At 35.7% G+C, this 16,660-nt stretch overlaps 1 protein-coding gene across 2 annotated transcripts; it reads right to left on the bottom strand.

Annotated features, from left to right (window-relative positions):
* Nucleotides 1-513: 513 nt before the first annotated feature.
* On the bottom strand, nucleotides 514-7,527 carry LOC149814821 (NADP-dependent malic enzyme-like). 2 transcript variants are annotated; one of them, XM_089990149.1, is made up of 18 exons: nucleotides 7,022-7,527; nucleotides 5,343-5,463; nucleotides 5,008-5,082; nucleotides 4,758-4,909; nucleotides 4,499-4,604; nucleotides 4,311-4,376; nucleotides 4,116-4,211; nucleotides 3,964-4,035; nucleotides 3,729-3,812; nucleotides 3,500-3,598; nucleotides 3,172-3,219; nucleotides 3,016-3,069; nucleotides 2,702-2,890; nucleotides 2,536-2,613; nucleotides 2,331-2,405; nucleotides 1,752-1,842; nucleotides 1,408-1,536; nucleotides 514-927 (listed from the first exon to the last, which is right to left on the bottom strand). In XM_089990149.1, the coding sequence occupies exons 1-18, from the start codon at nucleotides 7,171-7,173 to the stop codon at nucleotides 839-841; spliced, it is 1,776 nt and encodes a 591-aa protein (XP_089846275.1). In that variant the 5' UTR covers nucleotides 7,174-7,527; the 3' UTR covers nucleotides 514-838. The 2 variants fall into 2 exon arrangements, with proteins under 2 accessions (XP_089846275.1, XP_089846276.1); XM_089990150.1 differs by lacking the exon at nucleotides 3,729-3,812 and having other exon boundaries at nucleotides 7,022-7,382.
* Between the last annotated feature and the right edge of the window lie 9,133 nt (nucleotides 7,528-16,660).

Here is a 16,660-nt window from a genome sequence, read left to right as displayed (position 1 = left end):
AATCTTTAGTGACTAGATTCTTCCCTGACGAATGAGAATGTGAGGGGTTAGATCGCCTTCGCTTACAGACTGGACGACGACGAGAGAGAAAAGATGAGCCACACTTATGACAATCACAACGTTTGTGAAAGTTCAGAGCACACCACCAATCCCCCAGCCTGACAAGATTTAACTGAGATCTAGAGCGAATAGCGTGAAAGGAGCTTTGCCAAGTAGATATAACCTGCTGCCATCCTCTATCAGCAACCCATACTGAAAGCTCACGAATGAAAAAAGGCGAAACAAGCATAGCCTTAACAGAGCACGCTTCGAGAGGCTCCTGCCTAATAGCTCGCAGGAAAAACCTAATGTCCGAAATACGAAGAGATCCCACATCTAGGCATGATCGCAAGGACTCTGAAAACTTAGACAAAAAACAATAATTGAGTTTGAAAGGCAAGACAACATCCAATCCCCACCGGCGAAACCCAGAGAGAGAGAAAGAAAGAGAGAGAGAGAGAGAGAGGGCAAAGAGAAGCAAACAAGCGTGTAACATTAACTTACCATTATATGTAATACAACACAAGGTACACAAACCTTCCTAATAAGACCAACAAAACCCAAACCCCTATGGAAAGCCAAAGAAACCCTTATTCCTATAGTTCTTAACGGGAAACAAAGTACTAAAACTAGGAAAAAAAGACACTTGTCCACTGGGAGTCCATATTAAACCGTCAATAGGCCTTTGCTACTACAAAACTTTGTAATTTTCTTTTTTTACCCTTGACTGTCCGCTAGATTAACAGTTTTCTTTATTCCTTCCCATTTCCTGTAGGCCCTTATTCTCTCCATGTTTCGCTCATCGGAAGCTACGGTACACGGGGCTGTACATGCAGCTCTCTGCATAACTCACCAGATCCGCAGGTCGAGGAAGACGCGTTGCCAGCCCTATAAGAAAAGAACCAAATAAAACCCATTATTGTTACTCATTAGAAAAGACAATGCTGCAACGAATAAGAGGATATCCTTGCAAAACATACAGCCTCACACTTTTATCACCAACAAACACACACACACACATACATGTAAGCACGTGCGCACACACACGCACAAAAAGCATATGGGATAGCAGCCCATGCCCATCATGACGGATCAAGCACCGCAGCACCGTAAAGAGACTGAGCGATGGTCAAGATTCGTAGCAATGTGAGACGGAATGTATCTCTGGACCATGCATCTAGTGCAGATGTATTAAGAGGTAAACCAATGCCCAACTATATGCATGAGCATCACGGTATCTGGGGCTTTGCTGTGAAAGACTGGGCTTGATTTAGGCATGCCCCACCAGCAGTGATCTAGAGTATTACTGTGCGGGCTTCTTAAGCGGCATTCCCTAAGCAAGCCCCTTAGGTGCAGGAAAAAACTTACTAAGCTCATATGCCTTGGCAGCAACGTTGGCAGCGATATGTGCAGATATCTTTCTGATGTTGGAGAATGGAGGATATATCATCCCCTTGTCAAGATCCTCATGCCTCACCTGCTTAGACAAAGCTTCCGCTGTTGAAACCAGATATTCAGTCAGTAACAGCTTTAAAAAACCTTATAAGTTAATGAAAGACGTGTGCATGTGTGGAGAGAGAGAGAGAGAGAGTCATGGTTGGCACCATATGCATGAACAACTCGAGCTTCTTCATGTTTCCCATTCATTGTGTCTATGTATTTACTCATTTATTTATTAGGAATAATAGAAAAGAATCTAATTCAACGCTTACAGGCAGCAAGGAGCATATCATCATGCACACGGATTGCACCAGAGATCACCAAACCCAGACCAAAACCGGGGAAGATGTAAGCATTATTTGCCTGAAAGCACCACAAAGATAAACAATAGAATAAATTATACATGAAAAATCATTTCATGTGCGTGCACACTTGCATGTTCCAATCCAGATTATGCTTTCTTGATTTCTGAACTCTAACGCAACCAAAAAGACTGAATAAGAAAAATGCTCCCATGTTTTATCTTTGCTATATAAGAACATTCTCAAACTGCCGTGTCACATGTGCAGTTTTCTTATTAGAAATAGTATTTAAGGGGACATGATACGGGCATAAAGTAACCTTGCGACATAGTCAAACTGTGTAATACCAACTCCAGAACATTAATTCTGGAATTTGGGAGTGTTAAAAGGTTAGCTGGCTAATGGATCAAGCAACTTGGCAAGAGCTTCTTTGTCACCCAAATGCCACAATATACACCCCCGAGCCTCTCCTCCAGAGCATGTACCAGCCAAAGGATAGCATGAACCATGGCCTAAAAAGCAGTTTGAGACGAGCCATATAATTTATACCTGACCAGTGACATGTACTTTTCCGTCGACTTCCACAGGATCAAAGGGGCTGCCACTTGCAAAAATTGCACGACCCTGAAAGCAGGAAAGAAAGAGCACATTGAAAACAAAAAATTTAAGTATCTGAAATTGAAGATAGTGTTCCAGCTAGTAGGCAAGCTTATCAAGAAAACAATGATCATTGATAAAAAAGAGAGATGCATACTTGGCTCCAATTGTATGCTTGCTCAGCCGTACATTCAGATTGTGAGGTTGGATTTGAAAGAGCTAGGATGAGGGGTTTCTGCAATACAAGATACCAGTATAAGGTCTACTAAAAACTTTGTGCCATGAAGGTTAGTGGGTTATATATTTAGTGTTTGGGTAGATACCTCATTGAAGGATGTCATGGCTTCCACCACTTCTTTCGTGAAAGTTTGCCCTACACCAGATGAACCAATCAGTACAGTTGGCTTGATGGCCTTAACAGCTTCCAGGAGAGTTTTGACTGGTTCATGTTCATGAGCCCATGGCTTCTTGAAGTGTTGGAGTGACTCCTTACGAGAGCCCACAATAAGGCCCTAAAGAAAGGCAGATACATGGATGAATCAACCAAGCCATTCAGAATAACAAATTAAATTGGCAAAAGCAGATGCAAGTTCAAACTCAAGCCAGAAGCAAGGAGGGCTAGTTAATTCTAAAATACCTTTGAGTCCACAAGCCATATTCTCTTTCTACATTCCTTCAATGGAACTTTCGTCTGAAAAGAAAGAGAACTCCACAGTTAACTTCACGCTTCAAAATTCAGTACTTTGACATCAAGAAATTGTCAAATTGCTAAACATGTATGCAGAAAAGATACCTGTCTTGACATCTCAAGAGCAATGAGCTCTGCAATACCAGTCCCAGCCTGTAAGCACAATAGTATAAGAAGATGATGAGATAAAATGACATACAACATACAATGTATTACTAGAAAGATTTCACTGATGTCCATCCTCAGTGCAAAACAGTTATCTAAAACAGTTAATTATTATATCTTGTGTAGGAGCAGATGCAACCACAAAGTATGATGATTCTGCAATTGCATCAATTTTGCATGCAAGGCAAACAGAGGAAAAGGAACATTGACATTTTTGTATCATCAGTAGATTGACTAAATAAAAATGATGCTGGAATAAGAACTTTACCTCACCAGCACCAAGGAATAGGAAAGTGTGCTCAGCTAGGCTTCCACCAACCAATTTCAATGCTGCAATAAGCCCAGAAAGAACCACAGCAGCAGTTCCCTGCAGAAATTCAATGATACCCAATTAGGAAAGAAAAAATACTTCGGTGACAAGATAATGTATTCTTAATTAAAATGATTATCCAGTTATTAAAAAAGGTAGAATTATTATCCCGATCGTATAGTCCTACCTGTATATCATCATTGAAGACAAGATGTGTAGTCCCATACTTTGAAAGCAACTCGAATGCATTGTGATTAGCAAAATCTTCAAACTGAAAAAGTGGACCAAATGGTTGGTACATCACAATCAAGATTAACAATGACTTATTACAAGCAGAATTCTCATAAATGTGTTGTAACCACCATATAACAATAAATTGTGCAGCAGACAGGAGGCTTAGGATCAAGTAATCAAGTGCTAACCTGTATTAGAACTTTCTCCCCATAGTTCTGCTTAACAGCACACATGAACTCATGCAAAAGCTCAGAGTACTCCTGTAAGTTTGACAAAGTTAGACTCAGAGAGAGAGAGAGAGAGAGAGAGAGAGAGAGAGAGAGAGAGAGAGAGAGACTACCTCTCCAGTTGCCCTCTTCTGCCGAAGGCCAATGTAAAACTCATTATTAAGCAACTTCTCATTGTTAGTTCCCACATCAATTGTAATGGGCAAGCACTGCATATTACAACGGAAATGTGTTCTCAAGGTAACTATAATAAAATCATTTAGGAAGATGCTTTAAAAATATGCCAGAATAATAATTAAGATGCTTACAGAAGATGGACGAATCCCTCCAAGTGCTGTATAAAGAGCCAATTTACCAACAGGGATTCCCATTCCCTGCATAGTTAAAGACCATAAATAATAAAAGTGATGAAAGGCAAATATGATCACTGAATCAGAAGACAAATTCAAGGGATGTCCCAAAGATGTTGAGTGATGATCGTAGATAAGGAACCTACCTGACAACCAAGATCACCAAGCCCCAGAATACGCTCACCATCAGTTACAACAATGACCTGAATACTTTTTGTAGGCCAGTTCTTCAGGACCTCAAGAATCTTTCCCCTGAAAAAACCCATATTATGTCAGCAGCTGATGGAACTGGTAAAAAAATGACAATGTGATGAAAAAGCAGGAGAAGAAAAGCCCAAAAAGTGTCACAAGAGAATAATTCTTAACATTGCATGTCAGGAAATGCAACTGGGAAAAGCAGCATACTTTTCTTTCAAGCTTATATAGAGACCCTGTGGACGCCGGAAAATGGTTCCATACTTTTGGCAAGCTTCACCAACTGTAGGGGTATAAACAATTGGGAGCAACTCTTCAACATTATCTATCAGAAGCTTGTAGAATAGCCTTTCATTTCTCTCCTGTTTATATTGAAAGAAAGAAATTATTGGAAATTGGTTGATGACAGAGTGACACAAAATGCACTTCCCTTCACATTCAATGGGCACAGATGCAGTACCTCAAGATCCATCAAAGACATGTATCTTTGCAGTGGAAGTTGATATTGACGAAGGTTTTGCATGAATCTCTTCTCCTGCAAGCATCAGTTTATAGTAAGTCCATGCAGACACTATCAACCTTCATAAAAGTTGATGAACCACTTCAATTTGGAAAACCAACGAGCAACAAGCCAACTTGGGACCAGTGGCTCCACCTGTTTCGTCTATATACCCAGACATGCTGCATGAGTCAGGGCTAATCCATGTTTAGAGAGCCAACCCTGAACCCTATACGACTCTGGATCAGGCCAAGGTGTGTAATTTGACAATTATATAAAATGCAGGATCAACCTACCTGAAGCTCCTGGGTAAAACAAGTTGGGGGTAAAAGCCCTCGCAAATAATGGGCATCCCTCTCTTTCTCATTGAAAGCAAGCCCCTTGTTGTAGCGTGGATCTCTCAACAGTGAGTAACCACTGCAAAACCCAAACGGAAAAATACATATACGTTAATCATGTAAAGTAACCTAAAAGATACATGCCCAATACTAAACTGTGCTAATATCCCTTGATGAAATACCACACCACGAAACAATCAAGTTGCAATCTAAAATGAACTGAAGCTGCAGTAATTTCAATATTGCAAAAATTTAGTAACCATAGCTAAGTTTCATTTTAAGCAATAAATTGTCACTGTTAATTAATGGCCTCGTCAATTAGTTGCACATATACCACATAAAATAATTGTTGAAATATGGACTGGACCAACGGGTGCACGAAACCAATCAAGAAAGAAGATGAGAACAGAAGTTGTGGTCGACATAATTTAGCAACTAGTTCATTACAAGAGACAAGTAGGAAAGAGGCCTTGACATTATCAAACACAACAACTCGTTATGGACATGAATGAAAATATTCCACAGCTTCCGGATAAGCAATAATTTTTAGCAACAAGAATTCATAATGCCGAATACCCCCGAATGTCAGAGAAAAGGACTTCCAAGAAGGCGTCAGGTAGACCTTTTCATATATACGTAAAGACAAAGAAAACAACAAAATCCTTTTATAAAACATGACACTCCTATCAGATCTAAGCCGCTGTTCCCCAATTTAGAGATCTAATATTAGCTTCCCTTCCCACCTCAGGCACTAACATATTATATGAAAAATATCAAGCAAATTAATGAGTCCAACTAACTGAAAACAAAAATCTACATAAAGAAGTTAGTCCTCAGCAGAATGGACCCAAAAGGGGAAAAGAATACAATAGGAATAACAATTTCTTGACTATTCCATAAGCCTATGCTTTACGAAGGAAAGTGTACGGAATTCAGAAACCAGAGGGAGAGAGAGGGAGTTGCAAAAACGTCATCCAAACAGCAAATTCTCTTTGGAAAAAGAAGAAAGGAGGTGATGCTTAAAATGTCAGAAGTCAAGACGGATGGCGCCGATCCGGTGTTGACAAAATCCCAACAGATCACGAAAGCCACCGATGTCCAAGCAGACCAAAGAATTTAAGATCGAAACGGGGAGAAATTGCAAAATCGTTTCTTTAAATCCAGAAAAGAAAATAACTTGCCAAATCCGAACTTCATTCAGATCAAAGGGATTTAAGCCAAAACCATACGAAACAATCACAGTTCCTTAGAAGGCCTTGGCGCTCCAAGGGCACTCCTGTGAGATCAGGAAAATTTTTCAATAAAATCACGAAATTAGGAGAAGTCCAAGCAAACGTTTAAGCATCATTTCACTTTGACAAAGGAACACGAAATGAAAAAAAAGCATATTTAAAATTACAAATTCAATAAGATTCCGGAAAGATCCCACAATATTCCTCAAAACTATAATGATGAATAAAAAATCCGTATAATTCTACCATGAATCCGATCAGATTCCTTCGAGATTGCATATTTCTAACCCAAATAAACAGCGACGAACAAAAAGAAAGAAATTTAAATTATTCGGTAGCAGATTAGATAAAAGATAAGCAGAAATAGAAAAGAGAAAAAGGGAAAGCATCCATTCCGCGTCTTACCTAGCGACGCTGACCACCCACGGCGTGACGAGCTGGTCCTCTGTGGCGTGATCCTCGCCGTAGACGTCCTCGACGCCACCGCCGACGGTCGCCTTGGAGTCCATGTCCAGCACCGAAGCCCCGTCTCTGATCTCCTTGAGTGTGCTCTCCATCTCCGCCGACGATCTGCAGACAAACCGAAGCCTCCGCTGCCTCTGCTCCCTCGCCGGCACGCAGAAAGGAGAAACCAAAGAAGAAGAAGAAGAAGCCGACGCGCTAGCGATGGGTGAACAGGCACAACTCTTCGCGGCGTCCGCACAGAGAAAGAAGAAGAAACACACACAGAAAGCGAGAAAGAAGTTCACTCCTTGAGAAGAACGGAAGGCACGAGAACGAAGGAGAGAAGCAGAGGGGAATTTATAGGCATCATAGTGAGCCTAGGCAGAGAGAGAGAGAGAGAGAGAGAGAGCACCATTTTGGAAAGTAGAAAAATCATAATATTCTTGAATAATTGTTAAACAAGTATCGGCTTTTTCCTTTCTCTGTTTTCATTGTTTATGAAAATGAGAGAGAGAGAGAGATGTCAACACCAATTTGGAAATGAGAGAAATCAAATTGTTTTCATTTGCTTATGAGAGAGAGAGAGAAAGAGAAAGAGAAAGAGAAAGAGAAAGAGAAAGAGAGAGATTTGGCTTTTACCTGGATGACCTTTTGGAACGCGAACATGATGTCGTCTAGAAGAGAGTCGGCTCCGACTCGTCTCTGTCTTTCTTCTAGAGAGGCACGCGGTGGCGGGCTGACCGGGCATTCGTTCGCTCCCTGCGTGTGGACAAAAGGAGGGGGAGGCCCGGCATCGGCCCTCCTCTTTTATACGTATCCAAAGAGAGCCTCAAGTTACGAAAGCGTCCTCTATATTTTTGATCAAGGACGAAAATAGGTCCGCACTTTTAGGAAGAAGGGATAGTTGGTTGTTAGGTTCTGTCCGCTGATTTTTATTGCAGAGTTAATTACAAAACACGCCTCATTACTCTTACTTAAATTGCTCGACCCACTACCAAAAAAAAAAGAACTTTTTTTTTACTGGCACGTTCTCCTCGATGCACCAGGAAAAAAGCTTTTTCACCGTCCCTATTTTACTTAACGTCAATGAAAAAGTGGGTTGAACTAACGCTAGATATACTGCTTCATTATAATAAGTTTTTTTTGGCACACACACAAAGTGTGCCAATAAAAATAAATTTTTTTGGCATAATTAAGAAGCATGCAAAAAATAAAGTTTTTTTTTTACGCACGTAAAAAGTGCACCAGTAAAAAAATACACTAAAAAAATCTATTTTCACTCATCCGCAAGCTCTCTCTCCCTCTGTCTCTCAACCACTATCATTGGTAGGGGTGGCAAAATCTTACACGACCCGCCGACCCGCCAACCCGCTTCTTAGGTGGGTTTGGGTTTAGCTTAAACGGGTTCATAAACGGGTCAACCCACCTAACCCGTTTATTAAACGGGTCGGGTTCATGTTAGGGGTATGCCAACCCGGCTGACCCGTTTAATAAACAGGTTAGGCAGGCGGGTCAACCCGTTTACCCAAACCCGTTTATATATACGTTGCAAGGAAGATAAACCAGAGTCGTTGTCGTACTCGTGTGAGAGGCATGCATGATTATTTTTTCCTTTTTGTTTTTGTTTTTGCTTCTAAAGGTGCAGCAGAGCAACTCACCATCTGGTCTTGTCTATTTAATGGATAAGTTCTTGGCTCTCAGCTTTTAATGACATAATACCTTATGATATTTTGTGCATTGAATGAGTTTTCACATTTTTTTTTCTATTTTTCTCTGCATTAAGGGTGCTTATGTAGTTTAGTGAGTCTTGAATGTTCAGACTTCTGAGTTTGGTGCCTAGGATCAACATCTTTTGACTGAAAGAACGTTTGACAGGGGATGGATGATAAATAGTTTGGGATTTAAATTTTGTTGGTGACAGTAATATCATTGTTTGATGCAAGGAAGGCATAGGCTTTTTAGATTGGAAAGTTGGAGGCAAAAGACTGAAGCACGAGGTTGTTCTTGTCATTGAGGTTGAGTGCAATGCCATCATTGCCTGAATCTTTGATTCTTTCTTGTCCTTAAGTCTCTGACAGAAATAATAAACTCAAGCGGCTCTGAGCATTTATGGTGACCATCTCTTGCATCATCAACCTATCTTGGTCACTATTTATTTTATTTTTTTATCTGAATGCTACTAACTTTTGCAGTGACAGAAAGGACCTACAATGTTTCATCATTACCAAAGCATTTTAACCGGCACCATTTCTTGAAAGAAGATAGAACAGAATACAGATAGAGGTGTAATCGGGTTGTGTCGACCCGACCTGTTTATTAAATGAGTTAATTGTGTTGTGTTGGGTTACCCGTTTAATAAATGGGTCGTGTTCGTGTTTGCCACATCCGACCCATTTAATAAACGGTTTGTGTTCGTGTTGAGGTATGCTGACCCGCCAACCCGACCCGATTACCACCCCTAATCATTGATGTCCTCTCTCTCTCTCTCTCTCTCTCTCTCGTTGTATTCATCAATCACCACTGTCGGTGTCCTCTTTATATGTTCTCTCTCTCTATAAGTTCCTTCTTGCTCTCTCCCTCTCTCTGTTTGGCACTATGTTTGACCACCTGCTACCATTGGCGACATCTTCTTTGGCATCCTTCATTCCCAGCGGCATTCTCTCTGGCGTCCTTTGCTCCCAACGATATTCTCTCTGACATCTTTCGCTCTCGGTGACATCCTCTTCGACGTCTTCACCCAAGGTATGCTAAATCTGATTTTTTTATGTATGCTTTAGATTTTAGGGCATTTAAATTATAATCTTTTTTTTATAATTTATTGAATGAATGCATGCTAAATTTGATTTTTTTTTAGTATGTTTTAGATTTTAAGGGTTTTGCATTATAATTGCTATTTCTGTAATTTATTGAGTGAATGCATGCTAAATCTGTTTTTTTTTTACATATGCTTTAGATTTTAGGGGTTTTAGAATATAATCAATAATTTTATAATTTATTGAGTAAATATATACTAAATTCAATTTTTTTCTCATGTATCCTTTAGATTTTAAGGGTTTTGTATTTTTATTACTAGTTTTATAATTTATTAAGTGAATACATGCTAAATCTATTTTTTTCTTGCTTTAGATTTTATGGGTATTATATTTTAATTACTAATTTTATAGTTTATTGAGTGAATGCATGCTAAATCTAATTTTTTTCTCATGTATGTTTTAGATTTTAGGGGTTTTATATTTTAATCACTATTTTTGCAATTTAATGATTAAAAGATTGCTAAATTCAATTTTTTTGTCATGTATGCTTTATATTTTAAGAATTTTTTATTTAAATTGATATTATGACAATTTATTTATTGAATACATAATAAATCCATTTTTTTAGAGAGGATTTTAGGGGTTTTACATTTTAATTATTATTATTATAATTTATTTATTTAAGTGAATGCAAGAAAACCATATTTTTTATATGATTTAAATTTTAAGGGTTTTATATTATAATTGCTATTTTTGTAATTTAATAATTGAATGCATGCTAAATCTGATTTTTTTGTCAAGTGTGTTTAGATTTTAAGAGTTTTGTATTTTAATTGCTAATTTAAAATTTTATTTAGTGATTTCATGCTTAATCTAATTTTATTTTCAAGTATGATTTAGATTTTAGGAGTTTTATAGTTTAATTGATAATTTATAAATTTATTTAGTGAATGCATGTTTAATCCAATTTTATTTTCAAGTATGATTTAGATTTTAGGGGTTTTATATTTTAATTGTTAATTTAAAATTTTATTTAGTGAATGCATGTTAAATCTGATTTTTTTAAGTATAATTTAGATTTTATGAGTTTTGTATTTTAATTTTTAATTTTTAATTTTTAATTTTTAATTTTTAATTTTTAATTTTTTAATTTTTAATTTTTTAATTTTTAATTTTTTAATTTTTAAATTTTTAAATTTTCTAATTTTAATTTTAATTTTTAATTTAAAATTTTTAATTTAAAATTTAAAATTTAAAATTTTTAATTTTTAATTTTTAATTTTTAATTTTTAATTTTTAATTTTTAATTTTATAATTTATTTAGTGAATGCATACTAAATTTGTTTTTTTACAAGTATGATTTAGATTTTAAGTGCTTTGTATTTTAATTACTAAGTTAGAAATTTATTTTATGAATGCATGCTTAATTCAATTTTATTTTTAAATATGATTTAGATTTTAAGGGTTTTGTATTTTAATTGTTAATTTAAAATTTTATTTAGTGAATGCATGTTTAATCCGATTTTATTTTCAAGTATGATTTAGATTTCATATGTTTTGTATTTTAATTGCTAATTCAAAATTGTATTTAGTGAATACATGCTTAATATGGTTTTTTCAATTATGATTTAGATTTTAAGGATTTTGATTTTAATTGCTAATTTTATAATTTATTTAGTTAATGCATACTTAATCCATTTTTTTCTTTTAACATGATTTAGATTTTAGGAGTTTTGCATCTCATATATGACTTAGAATTTAAGAATTCTGTATTTTAATTCATATATTTGTAATTAATTTAATATATTTATATATCTATATTTAATTAGATTGTCAAGGTTTTCTAATTAATTTAATATATATATATATAATACTTAAATATTTTTTACGTGATATCCAGTTAAGCATTATGGATGATAGAAATTGGATCCAAATTGAAGATAATTTTAAGTAATTTTTTTGTTGCCTTATCTAAAAGTTAAGGTTAAATTTGGATGCAATACTTGACGATGACATTTCCTCTATAACCTTCATTTCATAAGAGAGACCTTGATCGCAATTTAAAAGGAGTTAAGAATTTCTTAGAACTTGTCTAGAACAATAATGTAATATACTAGAGAAATCTTAGGTGCCTATGTCGAAAGTGTGTCGATATCTTATGGCAGCTAGTGCAGGATGTCTTTGATTATATAATGCGCAATGAATTTTTAAAAAGTTAGGTCAACTGGCATTTTCATTGTAATACTCATAATTTTTTTGATAATTATTTAAATAAATAAACATAGATTTTATATAAATATTTATTTATTTAAATATGCATATGAGTTTAAATTAATTGTGTCCATTAATTAAAAATTTAATTCCAACTGAATTAGAATCTTAACCAAAGTTAAAATGAAATTCAAATTTAAGTTAGGGTTAATTTTATATAAATATTTAAATAGAATTTAACATGAATTCATGTTTGAATTTAATTTCAACTAAATTTGGATTTGGTACGTGGGTTTGGATCCAAATTGGGTTTGGATTAGGTATAAAATCCAAAACCTAAAATGGATCTAAGATCTAAATTGAACATTTTAGAATTAATCAAAATTAATAAAATATATTAATTATTTTAATATGGTAAGTCAATCCAAGAGGGTGGGACATCCCCCTAGGTGGGCCCACACCTCCTGGTTGAAATTTGGTTTCCTAAAACTAAATCTACTTGAAATAACAAGTAGAAAAGTAAATGAGTGTAAAATCAAAACTTGACAATTTGATTCAAGGCTTTGGTAAGAAAGCCTTAGTCAAAATTTGGATTCATTTGGTAACTAAGGCAAGGAGGGTGACCCACATGGGACGTCCCTACCTACCTAAAAATTAAAGAAAGAAAAAAAAAAAAAAAGAACAAAAAAAAGGATAAACAAAGAAAGAAAGAAAGAAAGAAAGAAAAAAACTACTGAAAAAGAAGAAGCAAGTTTAAAAAATAGACTTGTGTAGAGATTTTTAAAAAGAAGAAAGGTCCAGGAAGGGAGGGGGGGGGGGGACTCACTCTCTTTCCTTAGTGGTTATGGGCTGCTAAGGCAAGCCCATGGTCTAGCTAAAGGGAGGAGCCTAAAAGGACATGCCACCCTATTCCACTCTCTTTTTCTCAAATCTCTTTCTTCTTACTCTCACTCTCTCTTATTTCACATTTGGTTTAGACCTCCCAGCAGCCATTGGAGCTTCTTGGAGGTGCTACAATAGGAAGAAGAAGCTTGAGAATTGACCGAGAATCGTTACGAGGTAGGTACCTCTTTCACAGGCTCAAAAAGAGATTTCCAGTGCATAGAGTATGCATTCATGGGTACTATGATTATCTTTGTTTGGGTCAACCATATAACTAGCATGAGAGAGGTTTTAAATGTCTGGATTTGATATACCACATGCTTAGAGGTTTTCAAAAACATGGTTTTCTTCAAAAATCATGTTCGTTTCAGGTTTTAACCAAAAATGGTTTTGGAAAATTGTGTAGATTTATATGGTTAGATGCAAATCAGTTTTGGAGATGTGTATTTACTGTTTTGTGTGCATATTTAGATGTATAAATGATGATAATCATGATGTGTATGAGGGTTTAACAGATCTAAAAATTTGGTTTTATTAAATCTCATGTTTGTGAATAAAAAATGTGTTTTTCCAAAGATGTAGTTTGAGATCTTGGTAAAATCGTATATTGAATTGTGATCTAAATGCATACAATGATTTTTTTTTCAAGTTTAAGCATCCTACTTGATTGATTATGTATGTATCATGCTTAAAAATCCATGATAGATATGTTTGTGCATGTGTTGTCATGTCAAATATTAAATCTGGAAATTTGTCTACATGTTGTTTGTAATTTTCTTACCTGACTATGGTTGATAGAAAAATTATAACACCTAAACCACTAAGATTTCAATGAGATCCTTTCTTGTGAAACTTTTATACACCTAGGAAGACCCTTAAAAAATAAAGGAGGGCTTAGGGGAGGCCCAGATCTGAGGTATATGGAATCTGTAATTTGGTTGTATGGATTTTTTGGTTGGATTTTTGATATGTTGTGCTAAACATATGATAGAATCTAGGACAAATATTCAAAAAATCAGAACTCTTGCCCATGATTTACCAGGAGTTCATCCAAGTTGGTGAAATTTTGTTGACTGCAAAAAAATAAGACTTGTGTAGTTCTCTAATAGGGGTTTTGTCCAGAATAATTTTAAAATTATGGGCATGAAGTTTTGCCATAAGGGTGGATTCTATTGAAAGTTAACAAATAAGGCTATGTCCAAAAAAATTGACAAATTGAGAAACCTTTGGGAAGGGTACTGAATCAATGCTTCCTTTAAGAACAAAATTTTGCACCTACGTATGTTTATAGAAAAAATAGTTTCGGTCCAGGAATTACTACAGTAAAAATATGATAAATTTTCTAGATCTGTCACCCAGAGAGGTTAACAAACATATTAGGTGTCATGTGAAATTTTTGACAGCCCTGTGGTGCCCTGTGTGCAGTGTGGCAGAGCCTGGAACAAAAATGTATTTTTTGTTAAATGTTGTGTTTATGCATTGATTGTGAACCTATGCTATGTGATACGTGTCATGCTTACATGAATGTATAAATCAGTGTACAACCTAAAAGTTATATGCAATTGATGTATGCTCGTATGATAAATGTTTATACATGATGATGATGATAAATATCATGCTTACTGATGTGATGTATCATAATGAGATGAACCATATATAATGGAAAATTGTATAAGTGATGCATTAATGTTTTATGATATGGGTATAAGCATCATGCATTATGTTGATTGGTGTATGTATAGCATATTGGATGTGTTATGGGTCATGAGAGACTCTGCGTGCATATGGCTTAGAAGTGAGGCTGAGTTTTGTGGAATTATTGTGATGTTTGTATGCATCATATAGTGAATGCCTGTAATACATGCTCATACACACTTTAACCTCAAGGGAGGTATGGCTCAAGGGTACTCCTAGGGGAAATATGTTACCACGAGTCAGGGCTCAGGGGCATCTCAAAGTGAGGATATGTCACCGAGAGCTTTGTTTGAATGAGTTACTTAACGTTAATTAAATAGACTCACAAGTGAACTTAATTAGACTTAGAATGTCTGTAATATATGCTTGTTTGATATCTCAATTGCATGTTGTGTGTTCTTGGAATTTCTTTCATTGTTTATGTGGTACAGTGTTACCTACTAGGGCACGACTTAATCCCATACTTTTATTATTTTTCAGGAATTGAGTAAGTTGGTGATGTGACATGCTTGGGGTGGTGCCAAGGCGAACGTCATAGCTCTATTTTTTGATATACGGCTCTTGGTTTTTGGCTCTTAGGCAATCAAGACATTTTAAATGTTAATGTGTTGTGAAGACTCTAATTTAATTAATGATTGAATATTTTAAATTTTAATGAATGATTTTGTTTAATCCTCTATTCAATTGTGTGTGTGTGGTGATTTGATTCTAACCCCCTCAAATTTAATCAAGTTTGTGTATGGCTTGTATAACACTTTCGTTGGTTTAAAGAAAAATCTTGAAAATTCTTGATATAAATTTAGGGTGTTACATTTATGGTGAACCTATGAGACCACGTGCATGTGATCCGCTAGCTGAAACGTTTGAAGTACATCCAAATCCGTCAATTGAAATGCCAGATGATATGGACGAGTTGATAGCAGATGAATTTAGAATACATCCAAATCCGACAATCGATGATCATGTTGATGAGGAACTTGACGGTGAAAGTCTAGAGAGCGATGTGTATTTCAGGTTGCTAAATGACAATGCACAAGAATTATATCTTGGATGCTTGATTTACCCAACTATCTTTTCTCGTGTGTTTGTTCTATCTGAAATACATTAACATGTGGAGTAATAAGTCCTTTAATATGTTGTTTGAGGTATGGCATGAAACTTTTATTTTTTGTGTATAATTACTTAAGGATTGTTACGAGGCGAAGAAAAGCATTGGCAAACTAGTATTGAGTTACGATAAATAGATGCATGCCCCAGAAGTTACATATTATATTGGAAAGAAGACAAAGAAAATGAGAAATATTTGCATTGTAGAATTTCAAAATAGAGAGAATAATGTAGAGGTTGTTTATGCCAACAAAGACTGCTTCGAAAATGAAATGGCATGATAAAGGATATATCATAGATAATAGTTTAAGGCATCTTGCAGACTCATATATATGAAAATCTTTTGATCTTTCGCTTCCATTGTTTACAACTGACAGCCGTAATATTAGACTGAGATTAATAAATGATGGTTTCAACACCTATGGAACTTTAAGTGTCACTTACAACATATGGCCAATCATTGTCAGTGCATACAACTTGCCTCCATGGATATGTCTAAAGCAGTCTTACAGGATGATGTCATTGCTTATTTCTAGATCACAATCTCCCATAATATACATTAATGTATTTTTACAACCTCTTATAGAGGATTTGAAGATATTGTGGGCCAATGGTGTTCGCACTTATGATGCATCAAATAACAAGTATTTTTAGTTGTGTGCAGCTTTAATGTGGACTATCAATGATTTCTTTGTATATGCAAATCTATCAAGATGGAATACAAAAGGAAGTTAACATTCTGTTATGCCATAAAGACACGTGTTCTGTATGACTAAAAAATAATAAGAAAATGTGCTATATGTGGGACAAATACACACACTACAAGAAAAATGTCAATTAGCGACGGATAGTAGCGACGACATTTTCCCGTCGCCAATTAGCGACGGCTTAGCGAGCGTCACTAATTCGTCGCTAAGTTTCGTGATATTCACAGATGTATCGATGTAAAATG

The sequence above is a fragment of the Nuphar pumila genome, chromosome 15 (genome assembly GCF_984573655.1).
Source record: "Nuphar pumila chromosome 15, dmNupPumi1.hap1.1, whole genome shotgun sequence".
Taxonomy (NCBI): Eukaryota; Viridiplantae; Streptophyta; class Magnoliopsida; order Nymphaeales; family Nymphaeaceae; genus Nuphar; species Nuphar pumila.
This window is presented reverse-complemented; position numbering and strand designations above follow the sequence as displayed.

Coding starts and splice junctions, on each gene's coding strand:
- LOC149814821 (XM_089990149.1), bottom strand. CDS start 7,173: ATGGAGAGCACACTCAAGGAGATCAGAGACGGGGCTTCGGTGCTGGAC. Junction 4,910..5,007: donor TGTCTTTGATGGATCTTGAG/GTACTGCATCTG, acceptor CAATATAAACAG/GAGAGAAATGAAAGGCTATT. Junction 928..1,407: donor TGCCAAGGCATATGAGCTTA/GTAAGTTTTTTC, acceptor CTTTTCTTATAG/GGCTGGCAACGCGTCTTCCT.